We start from the raw sequence: 21,556 nt of genomic DNA, 5'->3' as shown, positions 1-21,556 counted from the left end.
CATCTCCAACCAAAGGTTAATGCTCCACATAATTGCCCAAGCTAAAAAATATTTTATGACTAATCTACTAGAGTTATATATAGAATGTGCCATTCCAGCGACAGTGCAGATTACAGCAAGAATTCTCCTCTAAATGGACTGATAATAATAGGATTTTATTTCTAAAATTTATCTTAGAGCTTTCAAAGAGTATAACACACAGATCTTTACCACCACACCCCCCTTGCCTATACAGGAAACAACCAAGTTGTGAGAACATTTATCATGCACAGATACATCAGGCCTTGCAGGTGCTACACAGGAATCACAAATGCTGTTCCACATCATGTCTTCTGTTATCCCGAAGCCTTGGATTTATTTTGTTTAGTGAACCATTCGTCACTTTTATCTGCCGCCATTGCCTACAGAAAGAGAATTGGAATATATAGTTAAGTCTCTAAAACAGGGCAGCCCTGGTGGCCCAGCAGTGTAGTGCCGCCTTCAGCCCAGGGTATGATCCTGGAGACCTGGGATCGAGTTCCATGTCAGGCTCCCTGCATGGAGCCTGCTTCTCCCTCTGCCTGTGTCTCTGCCCGTCTCTCTCTCTCTCTCTCTGTCTGTCATGAATAAACAAAATCTTTTTTAAAAAAGTCTCCAAAATAAAATAGACAGTTTTGTACTATCTACAGTCATTAACAATTAAAAAGTGTTCATTCAGGGGGCGCCTGGGTGGCTCAGTTGATTGAGTATCTGACTCTTGGATTCAGCTCAGGTCATGATCTCCGGATCGTGTGACTGAGCCACTCATCAGGCTCTATGCTCAACACAGAGTCTGCTTCAGATTCTTTCTTCCACTCCCTCTAGCTCATATGCTCTCACTCTCAAATAAAATCTTTAAATCCTTTGGTAAGGATATACATTCATTTATGGAGTCAAAAAGCAAGTGCAGAAATGCCTTTAAAAATACCAGCTCTCATTTGAGCTAGGTATTACGTTGGGTTCAGGGTGGTGGCAGAGACATAGTCTGAGGCTTTGAGGAGCATAGAATAGCGGAGGACTCAGATAAGGAGACAACTATTTTGCTTGCATGAGGTACACGCAGGCATGTGTGTCACCTAGGGCATCTGCTTTAACGGAATCGTGAACAAAGTGCTATCAGACAGAAAGGAAACAAGTAACTAATTGGAGAAGTGGTGTAAAAAGACTCATTTGCCTCAGAAGGAAGTGCAAAGATGGTGCCTGCCACTGAAACAAAAGTATACATATTTTTAATTTAGAAGCAGTGAAGGTGAAAGCAGCTGGCCCAGGCAGTGGGACTCAGAGATGGGACAAGACACTGTTGCACTGCATTTATATCAAATCTCAATACAGACTTTCTATTTTGATGAAAATAAAAATAGTTTTGAAAATCAAAGTATGCAAAATAAGAGAAAACCAACAATGCTGCAGAAGTTTCTGTCTCTAAGGAGCCATAAAAAATGAAGGGAACAACAAACACTGGTGCAGAGAGTCCAAGAAAGCTTCTGAGTCTTAAAGGATGAGCTAAATAAAGAAGGAAGGAAAGAGACCTTTACGTGGAGGCAAGAAGACAGATCTTGGTTAATACATAAGGCTCACTGAGCCTGGAATAGGAGGGAGGAAGGAGGGCAGCACAGAATATCAAAGAGCAGGAAGGGCCGGGCAGGTCCCATGCTCTCTCAGAGTTTAGAATGTATCTTGGAGACAACAGGAGCTCTGAGAAGATAAACCGTTTTTGAAATGACTGGATTTGTGCTTCAGAAAGCTGATGTTGGCAGGAGGGATGGCTGCAGGGTGAGAGGAGGTTTCTGCACTATGACAGGTGATGATGAGGGCCCTTTCCAAAGGAAAGTACAGAGAGAAGAGATTTCAGAGGTAGAACTCACACTTCTTGGTTACTAACTGGGGTGAGGAGAAACAATGTTCAAAAATTGCTTTGTAAACCCAAAATTATTCCATAATCAAAAGCAGAGTAAATGTTAAAAGTGAAAGCAGTTCTACTCCTAGGTATTTACCAAAGAGAAATGAAACATGCTTATAAGATTTACTCAAGAATGTTCATAGCAGTCTTCCTTATGATAAATAAAAATGTTACATTAAATTTCTCTACCTTTTGAAATTCAGCCCAGGGTTTATCTAGGTGAAGAGGTTTCATTTGCTTAAACACTAATGGACAGAGAAACCACTAAACATAAAAGAAGTTGATAAACTGAACTTAAACTTTTTTCTGCTCTTCAAAAGACTCTGGGTAAGAAAATAAATTAGCAAGCCATAGACTGGGAAAAGTACTTGCATTTGTAGATATTTAACAAATGACTCACATCCAGAATTCTAATCAATCAACAAGATAAATAACCAAATGTTTTTTATAAAATGGATTTGAATGGGACTTAAAAATAAGCAAATATTTAAATAAGGGATATTCCAGGAGGATAAAATCATGTGAGCAAAGACACGTAGTATGAAAGTGTAAAAATACATTCATACTTAGAGATTACAGACTAGAGTGGCTAAAATGTAAAATAGATCAGAGGTGTGTCTTCCAACTAGTTTGTCATGAAACTCAATGGATCATATAAATTGTTCTGTATTGATACAGCCCAATTATATTAAAGCTAATTTAAAAATACATAGGGAAAACCAACTATTAATCATTTTTAGATAATCAGGGAATTTTTTTTTTAATCAGGGAAATTTAAATAAAAACTGGATTTTAAGGGCAGCCCCGGTGGCGCAGCAGTTTGGCGCCCCCTGCAGCCTGGGGTATGATCCTGGAGACCCGGGATTGAGTCCCACATCGGGCTCCCTGCATGGAGCCTGCTTATCCCTCTGTCTGTGTCTCTGCCTCTCTCTCTCTGTGTCTATGAATAAATAAGTAAAATCTCAAAAAAAAACAAAACTGGATTTTAAGTAACATTAAGGATACACTAGTGATTTTTTTAAGTGTGATAATATCAATATGGCACATAAGAAAATTCCTTGATTTTTATTTCTTTTAAATAATTTAAAAATGTATAAAATACTGGGGCACCTGGGTGGCTCAGCATTGGTCAAGTGGCTGCCTTCAGCTCAGGTCATGATTTCAGGGTCCTAGGATTGAGCCCTGCAAGCCCTATGTTGGGCTCTCTTCTCAGCAGGGATTCTGTTTCTCCCTCTCCCTCTACCCCTCCTCCCCTGGTTCATACTCTCACTTGCGTGCTCTCTCTCTCTCTCAAATAAATAAATAAAAAAATTTTTTAAGATTTTATTTATTTATGCATGAGAGACAAAGAGAGAGAGAGAGAGAGAGAGAGAGGGGCAGAGACACAGGCAGAGGGAGAAGCAAGCTCCATGCAGGGAGCCGGACATGGGACTTGATCCTGGGTCTCCAAGATCATACCCTGGGCTGAAGGCGGCGCCAAACTGCTGAGCCACCAGGGCTGCCCAATAAATAAAATATTTTAAAAAATTAAAATGTATAAAATACTTAAGTATTTAGGGTTGAAATAACACAGTGAAAAGATTTGCTTTAGAATTCCCTAGCAAAAAAAATAAAATAAGAAGTTGGGTGGTAAGGAATAATAAAAAATTTTGGCAGTGTTGATTAGTTATAGTCACATAGAGATTTGTTGTGCTTGTGTATTTCTAGAATTTTTAATTGCTATATGTTGAAAATAAAATCTATGGAAAGAAATGGACAAAAGACTTCAACATATAAATCACAAAGGAAGTTATGCCAATGGTTAATAAGCATACTCAAAAGTGCTAAATATCAGTAGTATCAGGGAAATGAAAATTGAAACTACAATGAGAAACCATTTTCCATGTTCTAGGATAGCTAAAACAAAAACCCAGAAAAATACAAATGCTGATGAGGATGTGGAACAGCTGGAACTCTGAGACAGACATATACATGGCTGACAGAAATGTAAAGTGGTTCAATCATTTTGGACAACTGTTTGGCAGTTTCTCATAAATAATGTGACAAATCAGTACAGTACTTGCCTCTGGGAGGCAGGGGTGGGATTGCTGGAAATGGGCATGGGAGAACTTTCTACAATGATGAAAATGCTCTATTTTTGAACTGCAGTTGTATGAGAATATTTAATTGTCAAAACTCATCAAAGGGAACACTAAATTTCTGTTCATTTATATTCCATGTATATTTTACCTCAATAACAACAAAAAATACTTATTTGGAGCATAGGAAGGAGTACGAACTAGAAATTAGGAAGTCAGACAATGGATGATGGTTGCAGTTCAGAGGAGAGATAACCAGTCACAGGTAACTTCTCCTCAGAGAAGAGGAAAAATGTGGAGAATAAAAGATAGCTGGAGTGAGGCTGTGGGGGAAATTGTTTTGGAATGAGACAGAAAAAGATGCTTGTGTCTGAGGAGAAGCTGTCAGAGAGATATGAAGATGGCATGATCTCTAAGACCAAAGGAGAAAAGAGCTTGAAGGAAGAAACTGGTCAGTGATATGAAAAAGCAGGAAGGAAAAAGTCTAACAAATGTGCCAACTGAGAGGTTGTCTGAGATTCTATTTTATGATAAAATTTATTGACGCTTTATTTTCTGTTTCCTGTTTTAGTTAATCAAATGTCTGTTATGATGTCAGCAGTTTGCCACACTCTATACATCATACAACCATCCTATGAGGTATATGATCCTATTTTCTCAAGTTTTCAGGTAAGAAAATTGAAGTTTAAAGGCACCTGGTTGGGGGGATCCCTGGGTGGCTCAGCAGTTTGGCGCCTGCCTTTGGCCCAGGGCGCGATCCTGGAGTCCCGGGATTGAGTCCCGCGTCAGGTTCCCAGCATGGAGCCTGCTTCTCCCTCCTCCTGTGTCTCTGTCTCTCTCTCTCTCTCTATGTCCATCATAAATAAATAAATAAATCTAGAAAGAAAGAAAAGAAAGAAAAGAAAGAAAGAAAGAAAGAAAGAAAGAAAGAAAGAAAGAAAGAAAGGAAGGAAGGAAGGAAGGAAGGAAGGAAGAAAGAAGAAAAAGAAAGAAAGGAAAAGAAAAGAAAGAAGAAAGAAAGAAAGAAAGAAAGAAAGAAAGAAAGAAAGAAAGAAAGAAAGAAAGAAAAAAGAGGGAGGAGGAGGAGGGAGGAAGGAAGGGAAGAAGAAAGAAAAGAAAGAAAAGAAAGAAAAGAAAGAAGAAAGAAAGAAAGAAAGAAAGAAGAAAGAAAGAAAGAAGAAAGAAAGAAGAAAGAAAGAAGAAAGAAAGAAAGAAAGAAAGAAAGAAGAAGGAAGAGAAAGAAAGAAAGAAGAAAGAAAGAAAGAAAGAAAGAAGAAAGAAAGAAAGAAAGAAAGAAGAAAGAAAGAAAGAAAGAAAGAAAGAAAAGAAAGAAAGAAAGAAAGAAAGAAAGAAAGAAAGAAAGAAAGAAAGAAAGAAAGAAAGAAAGAAAGAAAGAAAGACAGGCACCTGGTTGGGATGCCCGGGTGGCTCAGTGGTTAATTGCTTGCCTTCAGCCCAGGGTGTGATCCTGGAGTCCTAGGATTGAGTTCCGCATCAGGCTCCCTGCATGGAGCCTGCCTCTCTCACTGCCTGTGTCTCTCATGAATAAATAAATACAAATCTTAAAAAATAAATAAATAAAATAAAGGCACCTGGTTGGGTCAGTTGGTAGAACATGTAACTCTTGACTTTGGGGTCTTAAGTTCAAGCCCCATGTTGGGCATAAGGATTACTTAAAACAAGACAAAAATACCCCCCAAACTGAAGTTCAGAGAAGTTAATTACTTACAGTTAATCACACAAATAATAAGTGAAGAACTAGGACAGATTGGTTCATTTCTTTAATCATCAACAGAGCATTCACTAAGTTTCTACTACACACCAGGTATGTACTAGAAGCTGGAATACAACAGTGGCTTTGGATGCTGAGAAAAGACTGAGTTTGATGAGGAAAAAAAAGTAGTTGCTGGAGACGCCTGGGTGGCTCAGTGGTTGAGTGTCTACCTTCGGCCCAGGGCATGATCCTGGTCCCGGGATCAAGTCCCACATCGGACTCCCTGCATGGAGCCTGCTTCTCCCTCTGCCTATGTCTCTGCCTCTCTCTCTGTGTGTGTCTCTCATATATAATTAAAATCTTAAAATCTTAATAAAGAAAGAAAAGTAGTTGCTGGACGTGGCAAGATGGAAGTCACTGATGACATCAACAGGAGCATTTTCCTGAGTGAAGGAAGCCAGTGCAGAACACAATGAAATATGAATGGAAGGTAAGAAGAAGAAACACAGTATAAGCAGATTTTTTAAAGGAATATGGAGAAGGGATATGGGGCAAAAGATTTTTAAAAGATGGGAGACACGAAAGCTTGTTTGAATGCTAGCAAGAACAATTCGTTAGAGAAGAAGGGAATTCTGCCACTGTGGACTAGAAACGAGAGGACCAAAAGAGCTAAAGAAGCAAGGGAGGGTATCCAGGCCTTTCCCCTTACTGAGCAGAACCATGATGCATAGAGCAGGAGTGGTTCCCCCAGGGAGCATGAACAAGTTTAAAGGCACAAATGCGGGCAGCCCGGGTGGCTCAGCGGTTTAGCGCTGCCTGCAGCCCAGGGCCTGATCCTGGAGACCCAGGATTGAGTCCCACATCAGGCCCCCTGCATGGAGCCTGCTTCTCCTTCTGCCTGTGTCTCTGCTTCTCTATCTCTCTCTGTGTCTCTCATGAATAAATGAATAAATAAATAAATAAATAAAAATAATAATAAAAATAAAATCTTTAAAAAAATAAAAAATAAAAAAAATAAAGGCACAAATGCTGCACCCAGCTAAGAGTCAGATGGGTGCTAGGGCACCTGACTGGCTCAGTTGGTAAAGCGCTCAACTCTTGCTGTTGGGAAAGTGAGTTCGAGCCCCACACTGGGTGTAGATTAGTTTTAAAGAAATGAAATGTTTTAGGGGCACCTGGCTGGCTCAGTCAGTAGAGCATGTGACTCTTGATCTCAGGGTTGTGGCTCTGAGCCCCACGTTGGGTATATAGAGGGTATTTATAAATAAAAGCTTAAAAAGAGAGAGGGAGAGTCATATAGGTGCAATGAGACATTCTTGACTCAAAAGTCACCTTATCAACAATAGAACACAGCACTGGACCCTGTTGCTTTAGCATTTTCCCCCACACACTTAACACTACCCCCTGTGGGCCTATGGGGATACAAAGTCAGAAATGAGACTCACCTCATCCAACAATCTGCTTCCCTCTGGATCCATCTTAGAAAGTTCTCGAAATGCTTCATCCCCTACAAAGCAAATTTCATGTCCATCCTACATCAACAAAGAGAAAAGAAGCTTGGCAAAGAGACACCTTGAAAAAACCCCTGGGGCAGCCCATCCCTTTCCTGGGTAATACTTACAGGGTCAGCCAGAATGATCACTTGTACTGTTGCTTTCCCTGGGGTATCCAGACTCACCAGGGGAGTCAGAATCTTCTGGTTTTCCCTTTTCATCAAGTCTTCTAAGTCTGGTAACTAGAGAAAAACAAAGAGGCAAAGTGAGCAAGGGGTCACAAAGCACTCACACACTGTGGTTCTCATCAGCCCTAGGGGAGGAGTATCAGATTAACCAGAGAGAACCCAGGCACCATTTGTTTGATTTTATTATCTCAGCTGCTCTCGAGACAACTGTTGAACTTGATACCAAAGCCACAATCAGAACAAACCTAAAGGGAGGATGAGATTCTTAGCTGGTTCAACTAGCTAGTCACAGAGCTTACATAAAAGATTCAGGAACACACATTACCTCTTTTTGGGGGCAAGAAAAGGCAATTCTTCCAAAAGCTGCTGCATGATCAACTGTACCCTTAATACCCTGTAGCTCCAGCTTACACTGAAAAGAAATAAGAAAGTGGGTCTCTTTTGGGGGGACAGGTTATGTGGTTAAAAAAAAAAAATCCAAACAGTACTAAGGAATAAAGTAAAAACTAACTCTCCCTTCTATTCTCTGCCAGAGGTTTCCTGTGCGTCCTCCTAGGCAAGTGGCATGGATAGATCTTTTTTTTCCATCCAAACAGTAGCATAATTTACGCACTATTCTGTCCCTTGTTTTTACCCAATGTTACTCCATCAGCACATAAAGATGTGCTTCCTTTTTGATAGCTGCACAGTAATCCATTCTATGGATTAACCATAAATTATTGAACTATTCCTCTAATGCAGAGGACATTGAGGTTATTTCTTATCTTTTGCTATTATAATGCTGCAACAGATAACCTTGTACACATTTCCTTGCTCACATGAATGGTGAGTATATCTGTGAAATCATTCCTAGAAGTAGATCTGCTAGGTCAGAGTACAAGGACTAAATCATGTTCAAATGCTAGGTTATTTTTTTAAAAGACGAAAATAGAACATTGTTACAATATTAAATCTTGTCTCCATCTCTCCTGACTCAGCAGTTCCACTTCTAAAAGGATATATCCCCAAGTATAAACAAAGGTAGTTATCAGGGTGATGAGGTTATCAGCAATTTTTATTTTCTTCTTTCTGTTTATCTGTGTAATTATTGAACCATTGTGTAAAAAACTCTGCAAATAACCTTCATGTTAACCTCATTTATAAAGCAAACTCAAGGTAACAGATTACTTCTCTCCAAGATCACTCACTTGGTTATCAGCATAGCCCAGCAAAACCCTTTGCTTCTCTTCATCTTTTTCATAAATTTTCATTCCCAGTAGATTAGACCAGTAGTTCAAGGACTTCTGAAGATCAGACACTGCTAGAGTTACTTTTAATACAGGATCTGGAGAGTAATAGAACGGTAGGAACAGACAAATCAGTGCAATGGAATAGAATAGAAAGACTGTATCAGGCTCGAGTATATGTAAGAATTTAGTTTATGATAAGAAAAGGATTTTAAGTCAGTATAAAAGGGCACATTATTCAATAAGTGGCACAAAGATAACTGGCTTGCCATTTACTGAGAAAAAAATTATACCTTTAAATGGCAAAATATAGTTCTGGTAGGTTAAAGAATGAAAAAATTTTTAAAGATTTTATTTGTTTATTCGTGAGAGACAGAAAGAGGCAGAGACACAGGCAGACGGAGAAGCAGGCTCCATGAAGGGAGCCCGATGTGGGACTTGATCCCAGGTCTCCAGGATCATGCCCTGGGCCGAAGGCGATGCTAAACCTCTGAGCCATGGGGGCTGCTCAAGAATGAAATTTAAAGAATGAAACCATGAAAATACTAAAACCAGGTCATTATTGCTGCAATTTTGGGATGGAGAAAGATTTTCTTTTTAAATTACCATCCAAGAGTAAATGATAAAGTAGGAAGCATTTTTGCAACACATATGACAAAAAGCCCTTAATATTTAAGTCATCTCTAAACATTACTAAGAAAAAGATGAACATCCTAGAAAAATAGGTAAAAAGCACAAAGCATTAATCCACAAAAGAATGAACTGGAGGGCCCCCCCGGGTGGCTCAGCAGTTGTGCCTCTGCCTTCCGCCAGGGTGTGATCCTGGAGACCCAGGATCAAGACCCGGGATCAAGACCCAGGATCGAGTCCCACATCAGGCTCCCTGCATGGAGCCTGCTTCTCCCTCTACCTGTGTCTCTGCCTCTCTCTCTCACACATGAATGAATAAATAATATCTTAAAAAAAAAAAAAAAGAATGAACTGGAATGGTCAATGAACATACAAAAACATTCAATCTCACAAATAATCAAAGAAATCAGAATTAAAACAAAAACTTTGTTATCTCATTGGCGAATAATTTTGAAAGTATTAACTGTGATAAGGCAGCAGAAAAAAATCACATTCATATAATACTGGCAGAGTGTAAATTAATACACTTCTAGGCAACAATTTGACAGAACATACCCAAAACCTAAAAAATGTAAACTGCTCTTCAAAGAGCAATCCTATTAGCACCAATTAAAGAACTAATGTAGATGTATGAAGGGCTTTCAGCACAAAGCATTCTTTATGGTGTTGCTCATAAAAATGAAACCCTAGGGACAACATAAATATCCAACAACAGACAACTATTTAACCTTCCCACCATGTAATACAATGGAATCGCTACAATGGAGCATATGATAGATATATACATAAATTTCTTTCCATAAATGATTGGAAAGATACACTCTAAAATGTTAACAGTGATTATCTGGCTATGTGGGTACTGTTTTCTTCCTTTTTCTTTACTTACCTATCTAGGAAAAAAATCTATTTTTTGCAAAAAAGATAAAAGTTATACTGGAACATTTAACATGATTGAAAATTTTTATATTGTAAGGTGATCTTCTGAAGAGCTGCTCTATGATAAATTCAGTACATTTTTCTTTGGTTTTCACTGCCTCAGCCCCATTTGCTAGAATAGCAATACAATGATAAAGGCAAATTGTTTCTAACAGGTGCCTCTGCCTGGCAGACTGTTAGTTTTCCCTGTTCACTAAGAAATGAACAAATCCCAGCCAACTGGGTCCCTGACGGATGAAGAACAGGAATGGCAACAAGTGGGTGAGACTGCCCAGGACCCAGTTATTCAAGGGAAGACTGGACACCAACCAGGCCAATAGATTTGACTTTTTTTTTTTTTAAAGATTTTATTTTATTTATTCATAGAGACAGAGAGAGAGGCAGAGACACAGGCAGAGGGAGAAGCAGGCGCCACACAGAGAGCCTGACATGGGACTCGATCCCGGGTCTCCAGGATCATGCCCTGGGCTGTAGGCGGCGCTAAACCGCTGCGCCACCGGGGCTGCCCTAGATTTGACTTTATTACCAGTCGGAAATTAATTTCCTAAAAGCATTATCATTCCAAAGAAAAAAAAATCTTAGGATTGTGAGGCTCTCCATTATTTTATGTATTGAAACATCATTAAAATTAGGGGGAAAAATGCACAGTGGAGTTAGTGGCAGGAGTTAAGCTTTAAAGTTTAATTTTTGCTTTATATGCAAGAATCATCCATCAATAAAAATAATCATAAAAATCCCTTACATCACCAGTGAAGTACAGAAATACCATCTGGCAATAAGTCCTACAGCACCAGTCTAACCTCCCGCACTGGAACAGATCATTCTTTCCTTTGTTGAGTTCCAGATGAAAAGCAAGTAGCATTATACACACAGTAAGACTCAGTACAAGGAGCATTTGGGCACTGACACAGACCAGTGAAAGAAAGAGAATATATGTCTCCCACACTTCACATGAAGTGTGCTAATAGACTGAAATGCAGGCAGAACCGCCTTTATTATTCACTAGTGTTTTCTGCTGTTGTTTTTCTTTTGGCAGAGCAGATAGCAAAACATGCAGGAAATACACATATAATGAGTATGCTTCTGCGGTAAATGAAACATGTTATGCAAAGTTTCTTTCCGCATGTCAGTTAGCCTACTGGGCTTCTCACCTCCATTCCACCCTCACTCACCTAATATTAGCACTATAGTTTGGGAAACTAACCTGGGCTGGAAAGACAGGACCAACCGGTCTAAAGATAATCCTTTTTTTTTTTTTTAAGATTTTATTTATTTATTTGAGAGAGACACACACAGAGAGAGAGAGAGAGAGAGAGAGAGAGAGAAAGCACAAGGTGGGGAGAAGAGCAGAGGGAGAGGAAAAGCAGGCTTCCTGCTGAGCAGGGAGGCCTATGTGGGGTTTAATCCCAGGACCCTGGGATCATACCTGAGCTGAAGGCAGACACTTAACCGACTGACCCAACCAGGTACTCTGGTCTAAGGATAATCCTATTTTCCTTAGCAGTGATTCATTCAGGGGCAGGAGTGTGAATCAAATCTGACCAAGAAGTCCGCAGGAAGCTTCTAGGAAAGTTTTGGCTTTGCTTTTAATAAAAAGCAACAGAAGTCAGTCTCTCCCGCCCCTGTCAGATGAGAATGTGGAAGCATGTAGCCCTAATTGCTACTGGCATCCACCCAACAACCACAAGGGCACTGGCTCTAGAAGTAGACTCTTGTGGACAAAAGGATGGAGAGACAGAGAAAAGCTGGATTCTTGATGCCACTGCTGAGATGCTGAATCAACTAACCCACAGAATACCTGCTCTGTGAGCTAAAGCATTTTCTCATTGTTCATGTTAGAGATCAGTTTTCTGTGACAGCTTAAAGTATTCTAAATAGATATATTACCAGCATAATAGAACCAGAGCCAGTTTAGAGCCCCTAGAATTATGCACTCAAGTTCTATTATGAAAATATGATTTGTTGGGTTGCTTAGGTGGCTCAGTCGGTTAAGGCTGGACTTTTGATTTAGGCTTAGGTCGTAACCTCAGGGTCGTAAGATTGAGCCCTACATGGGGCTCTGCACCAGGTGTAGAGCCTGCTTAAGATTCTCTCTCTCCCTCTGTCTCTACCCTTCCTCCCCCTGCACACACACACTCTATTTCTATCTCTCTAAAAAAAGGAGAAAAATAAAGAAAAAAGAAAGAAATAGGATTTCTCAAAAAATAAGAAACACTGGCTTGGGAAAGACATCATGTCAATATAGAAAGACTCCATAGGAGAAAGAAATCCAGTTCCTCTCTTGTTTCATCAAAGATATGGTTAGAAACAGGGCTTTTATTAGTCCGGGTATAATTACCTGACTCAGGTGGACTGTGATCCTGCAAATAGAACTTATATCCTCCTGGGGCCTCAGTTTCAAAAATACCTTCTGTAACTTCACTAAGAGGCCACTCCAGCTTCCTGGCATTGCAGACAGCTTGGCTGGAAATGAGTGTGATACCCTATGACAAACAACAGTATCACCAACCGTATAACCACAGATCTTTTCTAGAACAAGATAGATAATAAGGCAAAACCCCACTGCCTTTACATCAATGCACCTAAGATTTAATTTAACTGGAATTAAATTTGGATTTAATTCCAAATTTTCTTCCAGTGATTTTTATTTTTTTATTTTAAGATTTTATTTATTCAGGAGGGACACACAGAGAGCTAGGCAGAGGGAGAAGCAGGCTCTCTGCAGGGAGCCCGATGCGGAACTCCATCCCAGGACCCCAAGATCACGACCTGAGTCAAAGGTAGATGCTCAACCACTGAAACATTCAGATGCCCCTCCACCAGAGATTTTTTAAAAGGTTTTATTTATTTATTTGAGAGAGAAAATGTACACGTGCACACAAGCAGGGGGAATAGCAGAGGGAGAAGAAGCAGGCTCCCCACTGAGCAGGGAGCCTGACTTCATGACCTAAGCCTAAGGCAAACAGACGCTTAACTGACTGAGCTACCTACGCGCCCCTCTTCTAGTGATTTATTTACTTACTAATTTATTTTTAAAGATTTTATTTATTTATTCATGAGAGACACAGAGAGAGAGGCAGAGACACAAGCAGAGGGAGAAGCAGGGTCCACGCAGGGAGCCGACGTGGGACTTGATCCCGGGGCCCCAGGATCAGGCCCTGGGCCAAAGCCAGCGCTAAACCGCTGAGCCACCCAGGCTGCCCTCTTCTAGTGATTTTATTTTTATTTTTTATTTTTTATTTTTTTTTAAGATTTTATTTTATTTATTCATAGAGACAGAGAGAGAGAGAGAGAGAGAGAGAGAGAGAGAGAGGCAGAGACACAGGCAGAGGGAGAAGCAGGCACCACACAGAGAGCCTGACGTGGGACTCGATCCCAGGTCTCCAGGACCACGCCCGGGCTGCAGGCGGCGCTAAACCGCTGCGCCACCCGGGCTGCCCTTTTTTTTTTTTTTTTTTTTTAAAGATTCTAGTGATTTTAAAGTAGGTTTTGGACATACTTCTTCTACAAAGATCCCAAATGTTGTGAATTGTAGGACAGAAGTTCAAAGGCTAGAGAAGTCTGGTCATTTTATTTTATTTTAAAAAGGATTTTATTTATTGGGGTACCTAGATGGTTCAATGGCTGAGGGTTTGCCTTTGGCTCAGGTTGTGATCCTGGGGTATGGGATGGAGTCCTACATTGGGTTCCCTGCAGGAAGACTGCTTCTCTCTCTGCCTATGTCTGTGCCTCTCTCTCTGTCTCTTAGGAATAAATAAATAAAATCTTTTTAAAAATTTTTATTTATTTGAGAGAGAGAGAGCACACCTGCGCAAGAAGGGGAAGGAGGAAAAGGGAAAGAGGGAGAAGCAGACTCCTCACTGAGTAGGGAGCCTGACGTGGAGCTCTATTCCAGGACCCCAAGATCACAGCCTGAGCCAAAGGCAAACCCTTAACCGACTGAGCCACCTGGGTGCCCCAAGAGGTTTGATCTTTTTTTTTTTAACGATTTTATTTATTTATTCATGAGATAGAGAGAGAGAGAGAGAGAGAGAGAGAGAGAGAGAGAGAGGCAGAGAAACAGGTAGAGAGAGAAGCAGGCTCCATGCAGGGAGCCTGACATGGGACTTGATCCCAGGTCTCCAGTATCACACCCTGGGCTGAAAGCAGCACTAAACTGCTGAGCCACCTGGGCTGCCCCTGGTTTAATCATTTTGATACCAAAGATAATCTCTTAATTTTAAAGATCTAGGGACACCTGGGTGGCTCATCGGTTGGGCGGCTGCCTTCAGCTCAGGGCGTGATCCTAGGATCCAGGATCGAGTCCCACTTCGGGCTCCCTGCGAGGAGCCTGCTTCTCCCTCTGCCTATCTCTCTGCCTCTCTCTGTGTGTGTCTCTCATGAATAAATAAATCTTTAAGACAAGTTTTTTCAAGATTTCGTCAGAGAAATTTCAATCTTACCTTGGTTTGCCAGCTACCTACTTTAGATGTTCTATTTTTATTTTCACTTTTTTAAACAAAAAAATTTAAACCAATTATCAAGGTATTATTTAAATTTAACCAAAACACCTAAAAATGTACACTGTGTCTTCTGGTAAGACCAGCTGCATTTCTAATTTGGATCACCATAATGGCCTGTCTTTCCCTGAGCCTTGTCAATCCATCGTCCCTCTGTAGCCAAAGTAAATTTTCTGAAACACACTCTACCCTCAAGACAGCAACCTTATGTTGTTTTTCCCCTGCTTAAAACCCTTGATAGCTCATCATTTCACTCAGGGATGGCTCCTAATGGTCTGAAAAGCCCAATACAATCTGATATCATGTCTTTTCTGACCCCATCTCCTCCCACTTTCCCCTTGCTCTATTCCAGGCATCTGGCCTCCTTGCATTTTCTTGAACATAAGTAAGTGCTCTTTGAGGGCTTCTGCACAGGCTGTTCTATCTGGATTGCTGTTCCTTGTGATATCCACATGGCTAACTCTCTTCTCTCCTGTGAGACTTTCCTCAAATGTCACCTCTTCAACATCCTCCTTAAAATTAAAACCAGCCATCTGTTCCATGCTCCTCATCCCTTCCTCTGCTCTGTACTTTTCCAGCAACAATGATCTCCTTTAACACAACATATCATATGATCTATTTATTCTATATATTGTCAGGCGCTGATTCCCTCCCCTGCCAGGCATAGATTTTTGTCTGTTTTGTTCACTAGTTATCCAAGGTTCCTGGAACTATGCTAGCACATAGCAGTCACTCAATAAGTATATGTTGTATGAATAAATACCACAATAAATAATTTAATACATAGTTCATTTAACATGTTTGTTAGCTAACACACGTCAACTAAATTCCTAGGTGTGAAACTTCAAGGTCCAAGGTCAAATGCATTAATTATTTTGATATTGCCAAACTGAGGCTGTAGTAATTTATACTCTTATAAGTAATGTATGAGGGACAGTTGTCTAACACCCTAACACAATGTCATCACACTTCTTGATTTCTGTCAATCTAATAGGTGACAAATGACAGCTTGGCAGTTGATCATCTTTTTCAGTGTTTGAGAGACATTTCTAATTTATTTTCTATGGCTATCTGTTCATAGTTTTTGCCCCTTTAAAAAAATTAAATCTTAAAAAAAGGATCAACAACTTATTTATTTGAAAGACAGAAAGAGAGAGGGAGAAAGAGAGAAGGAGGGGCAGAGGAAGAGGGAGAGAATCTCAAGGAGACTCTCAGCTGAGCATGGACCCAGATGCGGGGCTTGATCTCATGACCCTCAGATCATGACCTAAGGCAAAATCTGATCACTAACCAGATTGGACACTAAATGACTGAACCACCCAGGCATCTGTGATCCTCTTCTTTTTAATGGATGGGAACTCTTTATATAAATGGGAGTTCTATGTGACCTGTTTTTCTTTTTGTTCCATGAACTGAGGAGCACAGAAGGTCCTGGCATTAGGGATATTTTAATACCAGAGTCTTTCAAAAAGACCCACAGTGGAGCAGCTCTGCTCTTCTCCACCTGCATGACCTCTAACTCCTACAGCACCATCAATCAACATCTGTCTTGAGCTGGTGAAATGTTGATGGTGCCAAGATGGTTTTGCTCTTTTTTCTCTCCCTGATTTAAATTTGGAGAGTAAGGAAACGATAAGGAGAAACACAAAGAAATTTTTATTTACACTGAAATCACCAAATCCTTTTAACTCTATTTCCTAAACATCTCTCAAATCTCTCCATCTCCCACTACTGCCACATTAGTTAAGGGACTTCTAGTCTCTTGCTATACTACCTTTGAGCTAGTCTCCTCACTTTTAGTTTTGCTTCCTTCCAACCCAATCTCAATGCTCCAGCAAGGTGGATTCTTGCACACCACAAATACTAGTCATTCCTCTGTTTTAAAAATTGCTTCACTTGGGACACCTGGGTGACTCAGTGATTGAGCATCTGCCTTTGGCTCAGGGCATGATCCTGGGAATCCTGGGATCAAGTTCTGCATTGGGCTCCCTACGGGGAGCCTGCTTCTCCCTCTGTCTATGTCTCTGCCTCTCTTTCTCTGTGTCTCTCATGAATAAATAAATAAAATCTTTTTAAAAATTGCTTCACTGTTTTTTTTTTCACTGTTTTTAGAGCAAAGTGTCAACACTCTTAATATGATGTGGTCCCAGCTTACTTCTCCAGCCTCATCTCTACCGACTTCCTCTTCACACACTTAGCTTCAGGTAGACTGAGCTATTCACATCTCCCTGACTGCTGGGCTCTCTCTCACCTCCAACCCTGTGCACATGCTGAGGACACCCATCTCATCCTCCCACCTCCACCCCACTCCCTGGCTCAGGTGTCACTTCTGGGAAGCTTTCCCTGAACTCTCACTTCTTGGGGAGTAAGAAGGGACTTCCTCCTAGGTGTTCCCACATCTACCTATTCTTGCCTTAGCATTTATCACAATATATTCTTTGGTCTCTTTACTTGTTTCTCCCAATAGACAGGAAGCTTCTTAGGCCAGGGAACATGCTTCACTCTACTGTATCCCCAGAACTGAATCAAGTACATGGCATGTGTAAGTCACAATAAATATCTATTAAGTGAATAAATTAGGGCTACCTGAGTGGCTCAGCTGGTTAAGCATCTGATTCTTGATTTTGGTTCAGGTCATAATCTCACAGTTGTGAGACTGAAGCCCTCATTACGCTCTGTGCTTGGATGTGGAGCCTACTTGAGACTCTCTCTCTAATAAAAATGAATGAACAAATGAATGAATGAATTAGTGAGACACGAAGAATGAGAAATAGTAAAACAAAGACACAAATACATTAAACCTGAACCATCCTTTTCATTTACAAAACACTTTCATAGATATTTCTCATAAAACTTCCATTTAACTGTGATTATTATTATTATTTTTAAAGATTTTATTTATTTATTCATGACAGACACACAGAGAGAGAGAGGCAGAGACGCAGACAAAGGGAGAAACAGGCCTCATGCAGGGAGCCTGATGTGGGACTCGATCCCTGGTCCCCAGGATCAGGCCCTGGGCTGAAGGCGGCGCTAAACCGCTGAGCCACCGGGGCTGCCCTGTCATTATTATTTTGACATGAGTTAAGAGGAATAGCAAGATCCAATGACCAAAATAACATCTGGCATGAGGTAGATTTACTCAGTAGATACTGAGAGAAAACTAGTTACTCTTATCTTGCTGTGTATTTGGGGCCAGTGACATTCTAGCTAGTACACAGTAGCTACCCAGTAAGAGGCAGCTACTGTAACTATTAGATGCATCCTAACTTGAACTCTTGCATGAATGAAGGAATGAATGCAGTATATGCAATGCCTCCTTCTCTCTCTCCTTAAACGTGTCTCATGTTTTTCTCTGACTAGTACTGGCCATAATAGTACAGCCTAATCCTAATGGTTCACAAAGAAAAACATTTCTCTGGTCTAAAAGTATTTCTCTAGCCCTTCTATCTATCTCTCAAGGTTCAGTCATTCCGCTAGAGGAGTCTTGTCTCCCTCAAAGCTGTCTCTGAGTCTTGAGTTTGACTCCTAAACATGGAAGAACATATTTCATCCTGATGTCAGCTCTAAGACAGGTGCATGAGCAGTTTTTCTTCCTAACAGAAAACATAAAACTCATCACTTGCCTGCACTCAAAAGCCATCAATTCAGCAGCCATAATACCCAACGTTGTATCAGGGACTGCAATAAGAGGTACACCCAAGGGCGCCTGAGTGGCTCAGTAGGTTAAGTGTCTGTCTTCAGCTTAGGTCATGATCCCGGAGTCCTGGGACTGAGTCCCACCTTGGCTTGCTGCTCAATGGGGAGTCTACTTCTCCCTCTTCCTCTGTCCCTCCCCCTGCTTGTGCATGCTCTCTCTCAAGTAAATAAAATCTTAAAAAAGGGGGGGGGGGGCCTCAGCCAAAACTGGCTAGAATAAAATGACATTTACCATGAAATCATTGCCAAGCTTGTAATGTCCGATGCCATAATTATAAGTCAATTCTGCAACAAAATGATCATCTTCAGGTCCAAATCCCACCATTGTTTTACTCCATTTCCCATCATAAGGCCTAGAAAAATTCAAGTAAATGAACCCAGTGAACACAGATAAAATCTATCTCAGGTCTCCCCTAAGGAGCTCTTGGGACAGAGTAGTGGGTAGTCAGTCCCCTCTGGTCCTCTAAGTATCTGTAAGGATGAGATGACCTCTCAGCTGGTGCTGACGACAAGTATGAACAGTGTTCATGGGCCTCACCACCAGAAGCTCCAAAGACCATCTGTCTGGCACTTATTTGAGGAAAAATTCGTTTACCTTTTCTTTAAAGTAGGGGACACACTCCTGTAAAGATACTTCTACAACCTTTTTTTTTTTTTTTTTTTTTTGCATATCTATCAACAAGAATGCAATTCTCATTAGGCCTTGGAATTTTCCAGCTTGCTCTGGCTACTGAGCTAAGGGATACTAGATATGACATTGCTTCAATTACAGTATACATTTATTTGTGTTTTTGAAGCTGCCACCCTGATTTATTGATTCTTGAATTTATTCCACTGCCTTACACTCACTTCACGAAACTGTCTTCTGTTCTCCAGGGGTATTCAGAGCCTAAAGGAGATTTTAAGAAACAAGGTGTCATACCCATTACAGGCAGCTTTGCAGCCTTCTTCAAATTCCTCATGCCGCAGAATCTGGTAAGGGAATTAGAATATACCCTAAAATGTTACCAGTATCGTACACAACTTATTTAGCACAAGCTAAAATGTTAAAACACAGACATTTATAATTTGTAAGATTTACTTCTAAAACAAACAAAAGACAATGAGCTTTACATCTTTCCCAGACTGGAAGTAAGAAGTAAGGAAGAACAGTTTGACATCAAGGGTCAGGCAACCAAGCTTGTGAAATTTACTTAGATTGGGAAGCAGTGCTGTGGAGTTAAAATAAAAACAACAACACAAAGAAACAAAGGATAGCCTTCAGCATTAGAGAATTCTGATTTGGAAATATGTCTGTCATCAACAGTTGTCTGAGACTGAGAACACTAGGAACATTGCTTAGGGTCTGGGTCTCCCAACTTGTTATAGATAATAGATAATTTAGGAAACCAATTGACACAGAACCCCCCACAGTAGCCTCTCAATGTTGTAGTGCCTATTCTCCTTTTTGATTCCTGCTGCTATTGCTCCGGGTCAAGTTCTTATCCGTTCTCTCCTACACTATTAAAAATCATCTTTATTGGTCTCTTTCCTTAATACTACCATAAAATTACATCCCTCATGCACTGCTCTGATTACATCATTACCCTGTTCTAAAATGTGAGAACTCCCTACTTACTGTGCCATAAAATCCAAATTCCTCAGTATTCAAGATACCATCAGAAGTAGTCCCAGGAGCACCTGGGTGGCTCAGTTGGTTAAGTGTCTGCCTTCGGCTCAGGTCATGTTCTCCAGGTCCTGGGATCAAGCCTGGTGTTGGGACTCTGCTTCTCCCTCTCCTCCTCCCCCTTCCCTCTTGCTCTCTCTCAAATAAATAAATAAGTAATCTTAAAAAAAAAAAAAAAAGGTAGTCCTAACCTATTTGTCCTGTATCCCACCTCAACTTCAACTAAGTAATCTAAGCTAAAGGCACAGAAAACTAGTGGTGTTTTCCAAACATACCTTATTTTTTCACGGGCTCTTCCAGTTTTCCTAGTACACTCCTCCCTCTAATCTTTGTTTGTGGAAATCTTACCATCAACTCAAATTCAATTCTCTGTGGATTATTTCCTGACAACTCAGGCTGAAATTAAATCTTTCCTGTAGTACTTTTGTAATAATAGTGGTGGCTACTACTTATACAATACATATGATATATTAAATACCACACATATAACAGTGTTTAATCTTCACAACAACCCTTTAACCAATGAAGAAACACATTAAGGGAGAGTTTTGTGGTTTTCCCTCACTTAATCAAGTTTTGATTTCCATTACTGTTAACTATATACAAATCAGCTCAACACAGGACCGTGAAACGCGGATGATATATTTTAAATGACTGACGAATTCGGGTAACTCCCTTGCATTCCACGTCTTCTTCACTCTCTACATTAAATTGCACCCTTGCACCTCTAAAGTCCTTGCTCAGGAGCTCTCCAATAGCTTCCACCTGCATTTGCCACGCAGGAATCCCTGCAAAATCGCAGCTGCCTAGGGCTGGAGAGGCCGCTTCCGGGTGTTAGAAAGAATGGGTACTGACTTCACACTTAGATCTGGACTGCTAAAAGGAGGGCCGGTGCAATCACCCAGAGAGTGAATATCCAAGCGACCAGAAGCCTTGGGAGAAGCAGAGCTCTAAGTAGGCTGATTATCTAAACTGAAAGGCTCCAAACAGTAACTGAGTTATTGTTCACTGGAGAAGTATTATATTGCTTTTTGTTTATGATCTTTCCCGCTTGACTGGAAGCTCCACAAGGGCTGAGGCTCAGTATTTGTGAATGAACTTAAAAGCGTGAGGGCAAACAGTCGGAGACTAATAAAGGCCCCTTTCAAAGGTCATCTAGCCCAACCAGAAACATGCAACGCTTCCTGGAGCTGAAAACCTGACAGGGCTAATGCGGAGTCCAGGGCTAAGGTCTGACCCCCGGGCGCTGGCGGAGATTCACGGAACACCCATTTGTCCCCTTCTGGGGCTAGTGGGGCTCAGCGGTCCCGGCCACCCAACCTCGCGCGCCAGCCCCCTCCGCCCCGTCTGCACCTTCATCCCCAGGACATCGCGAAAGAAACGCGCCGTCTGGAAGCGGTTTCCCACTTTGAACACGAAGTGCAAAGCTCGACGAGTAGCCATAGCCATTAGCGAAACACAGTCAGGAGGCTGCGCGGGTCGGTCGTGACGTCACTGGTCCCCGCCGGC

The 21,556-nt window shown here is 40.9% G+C and overlaps 1 protein-coding gene across 2 annotated transcripts; it reads right to left on the bottom strand.

Annotated features, from left to right (window-relative positions):
- Positions 1–134: 134 nt before the first annotated feature.
- On the bottom strand, positions 135–21,542 carry GLOD4 (glyoxalase domain containing 4). 2 transcript variants are annotated; one of them, XM_055323618.1, is made up of 9 exons: positions 21,401–21,542; positions 19,304–19,353; positions 18,614–18,734; positions 12,522–12,666; positions 8,579–8,715; positions 7,717–7,803; positions 7,332–7,445; positions 7,156–7,242; positions 135–401 (listed from the first exon to the last, which is right to left on the bottom strand). In XM_055323618.1, exons 1-9 carry the CDS (start codon positions 21,494–21,496, stop codon positions 336–338), a joined length of 903 nt encoding a protein of 300 aa, XP_055179593.1. In that variant the 5' UTR covers positions 21,497–21,542; the 3' UTR covers positions 135–335. The 2 variants fall into 2 exon arrangements, with proteins under 2 accessions (XP_055179593.1, XP_055179603.1); XM_055323628.1 differs by lacking the exons at positions 18,614–18,734; positions 19,304–19,353 and having other exon boundaries at positions 21,401–21,534.
- Positions 21,543–21,556: the final 14 nt, after the last annotated feature.

Source organism: Nyctereutes procyonoides, unplaced genomic scaffold (genome assembly GCF_905146905.1).
Source record: "Nyctereutes procyonoides isolate TBG_1078 unplaced genomic scaffold, NYPRO_anot_genome, whole genome shotgun sequence".
Taxonomy (NCBI): domain Eukaryota; kingdom Metazoa; phylum Chordata; class Mammalia; order Carnivora; family Canidae; genus Nyctereutes; species Nyctereutes procyonoides.
The sequence above is the reverse complement of the archived record's forward strand: the minus strand, read 5'-3'. Positions and strand labels throughout refer to the sequence as shown.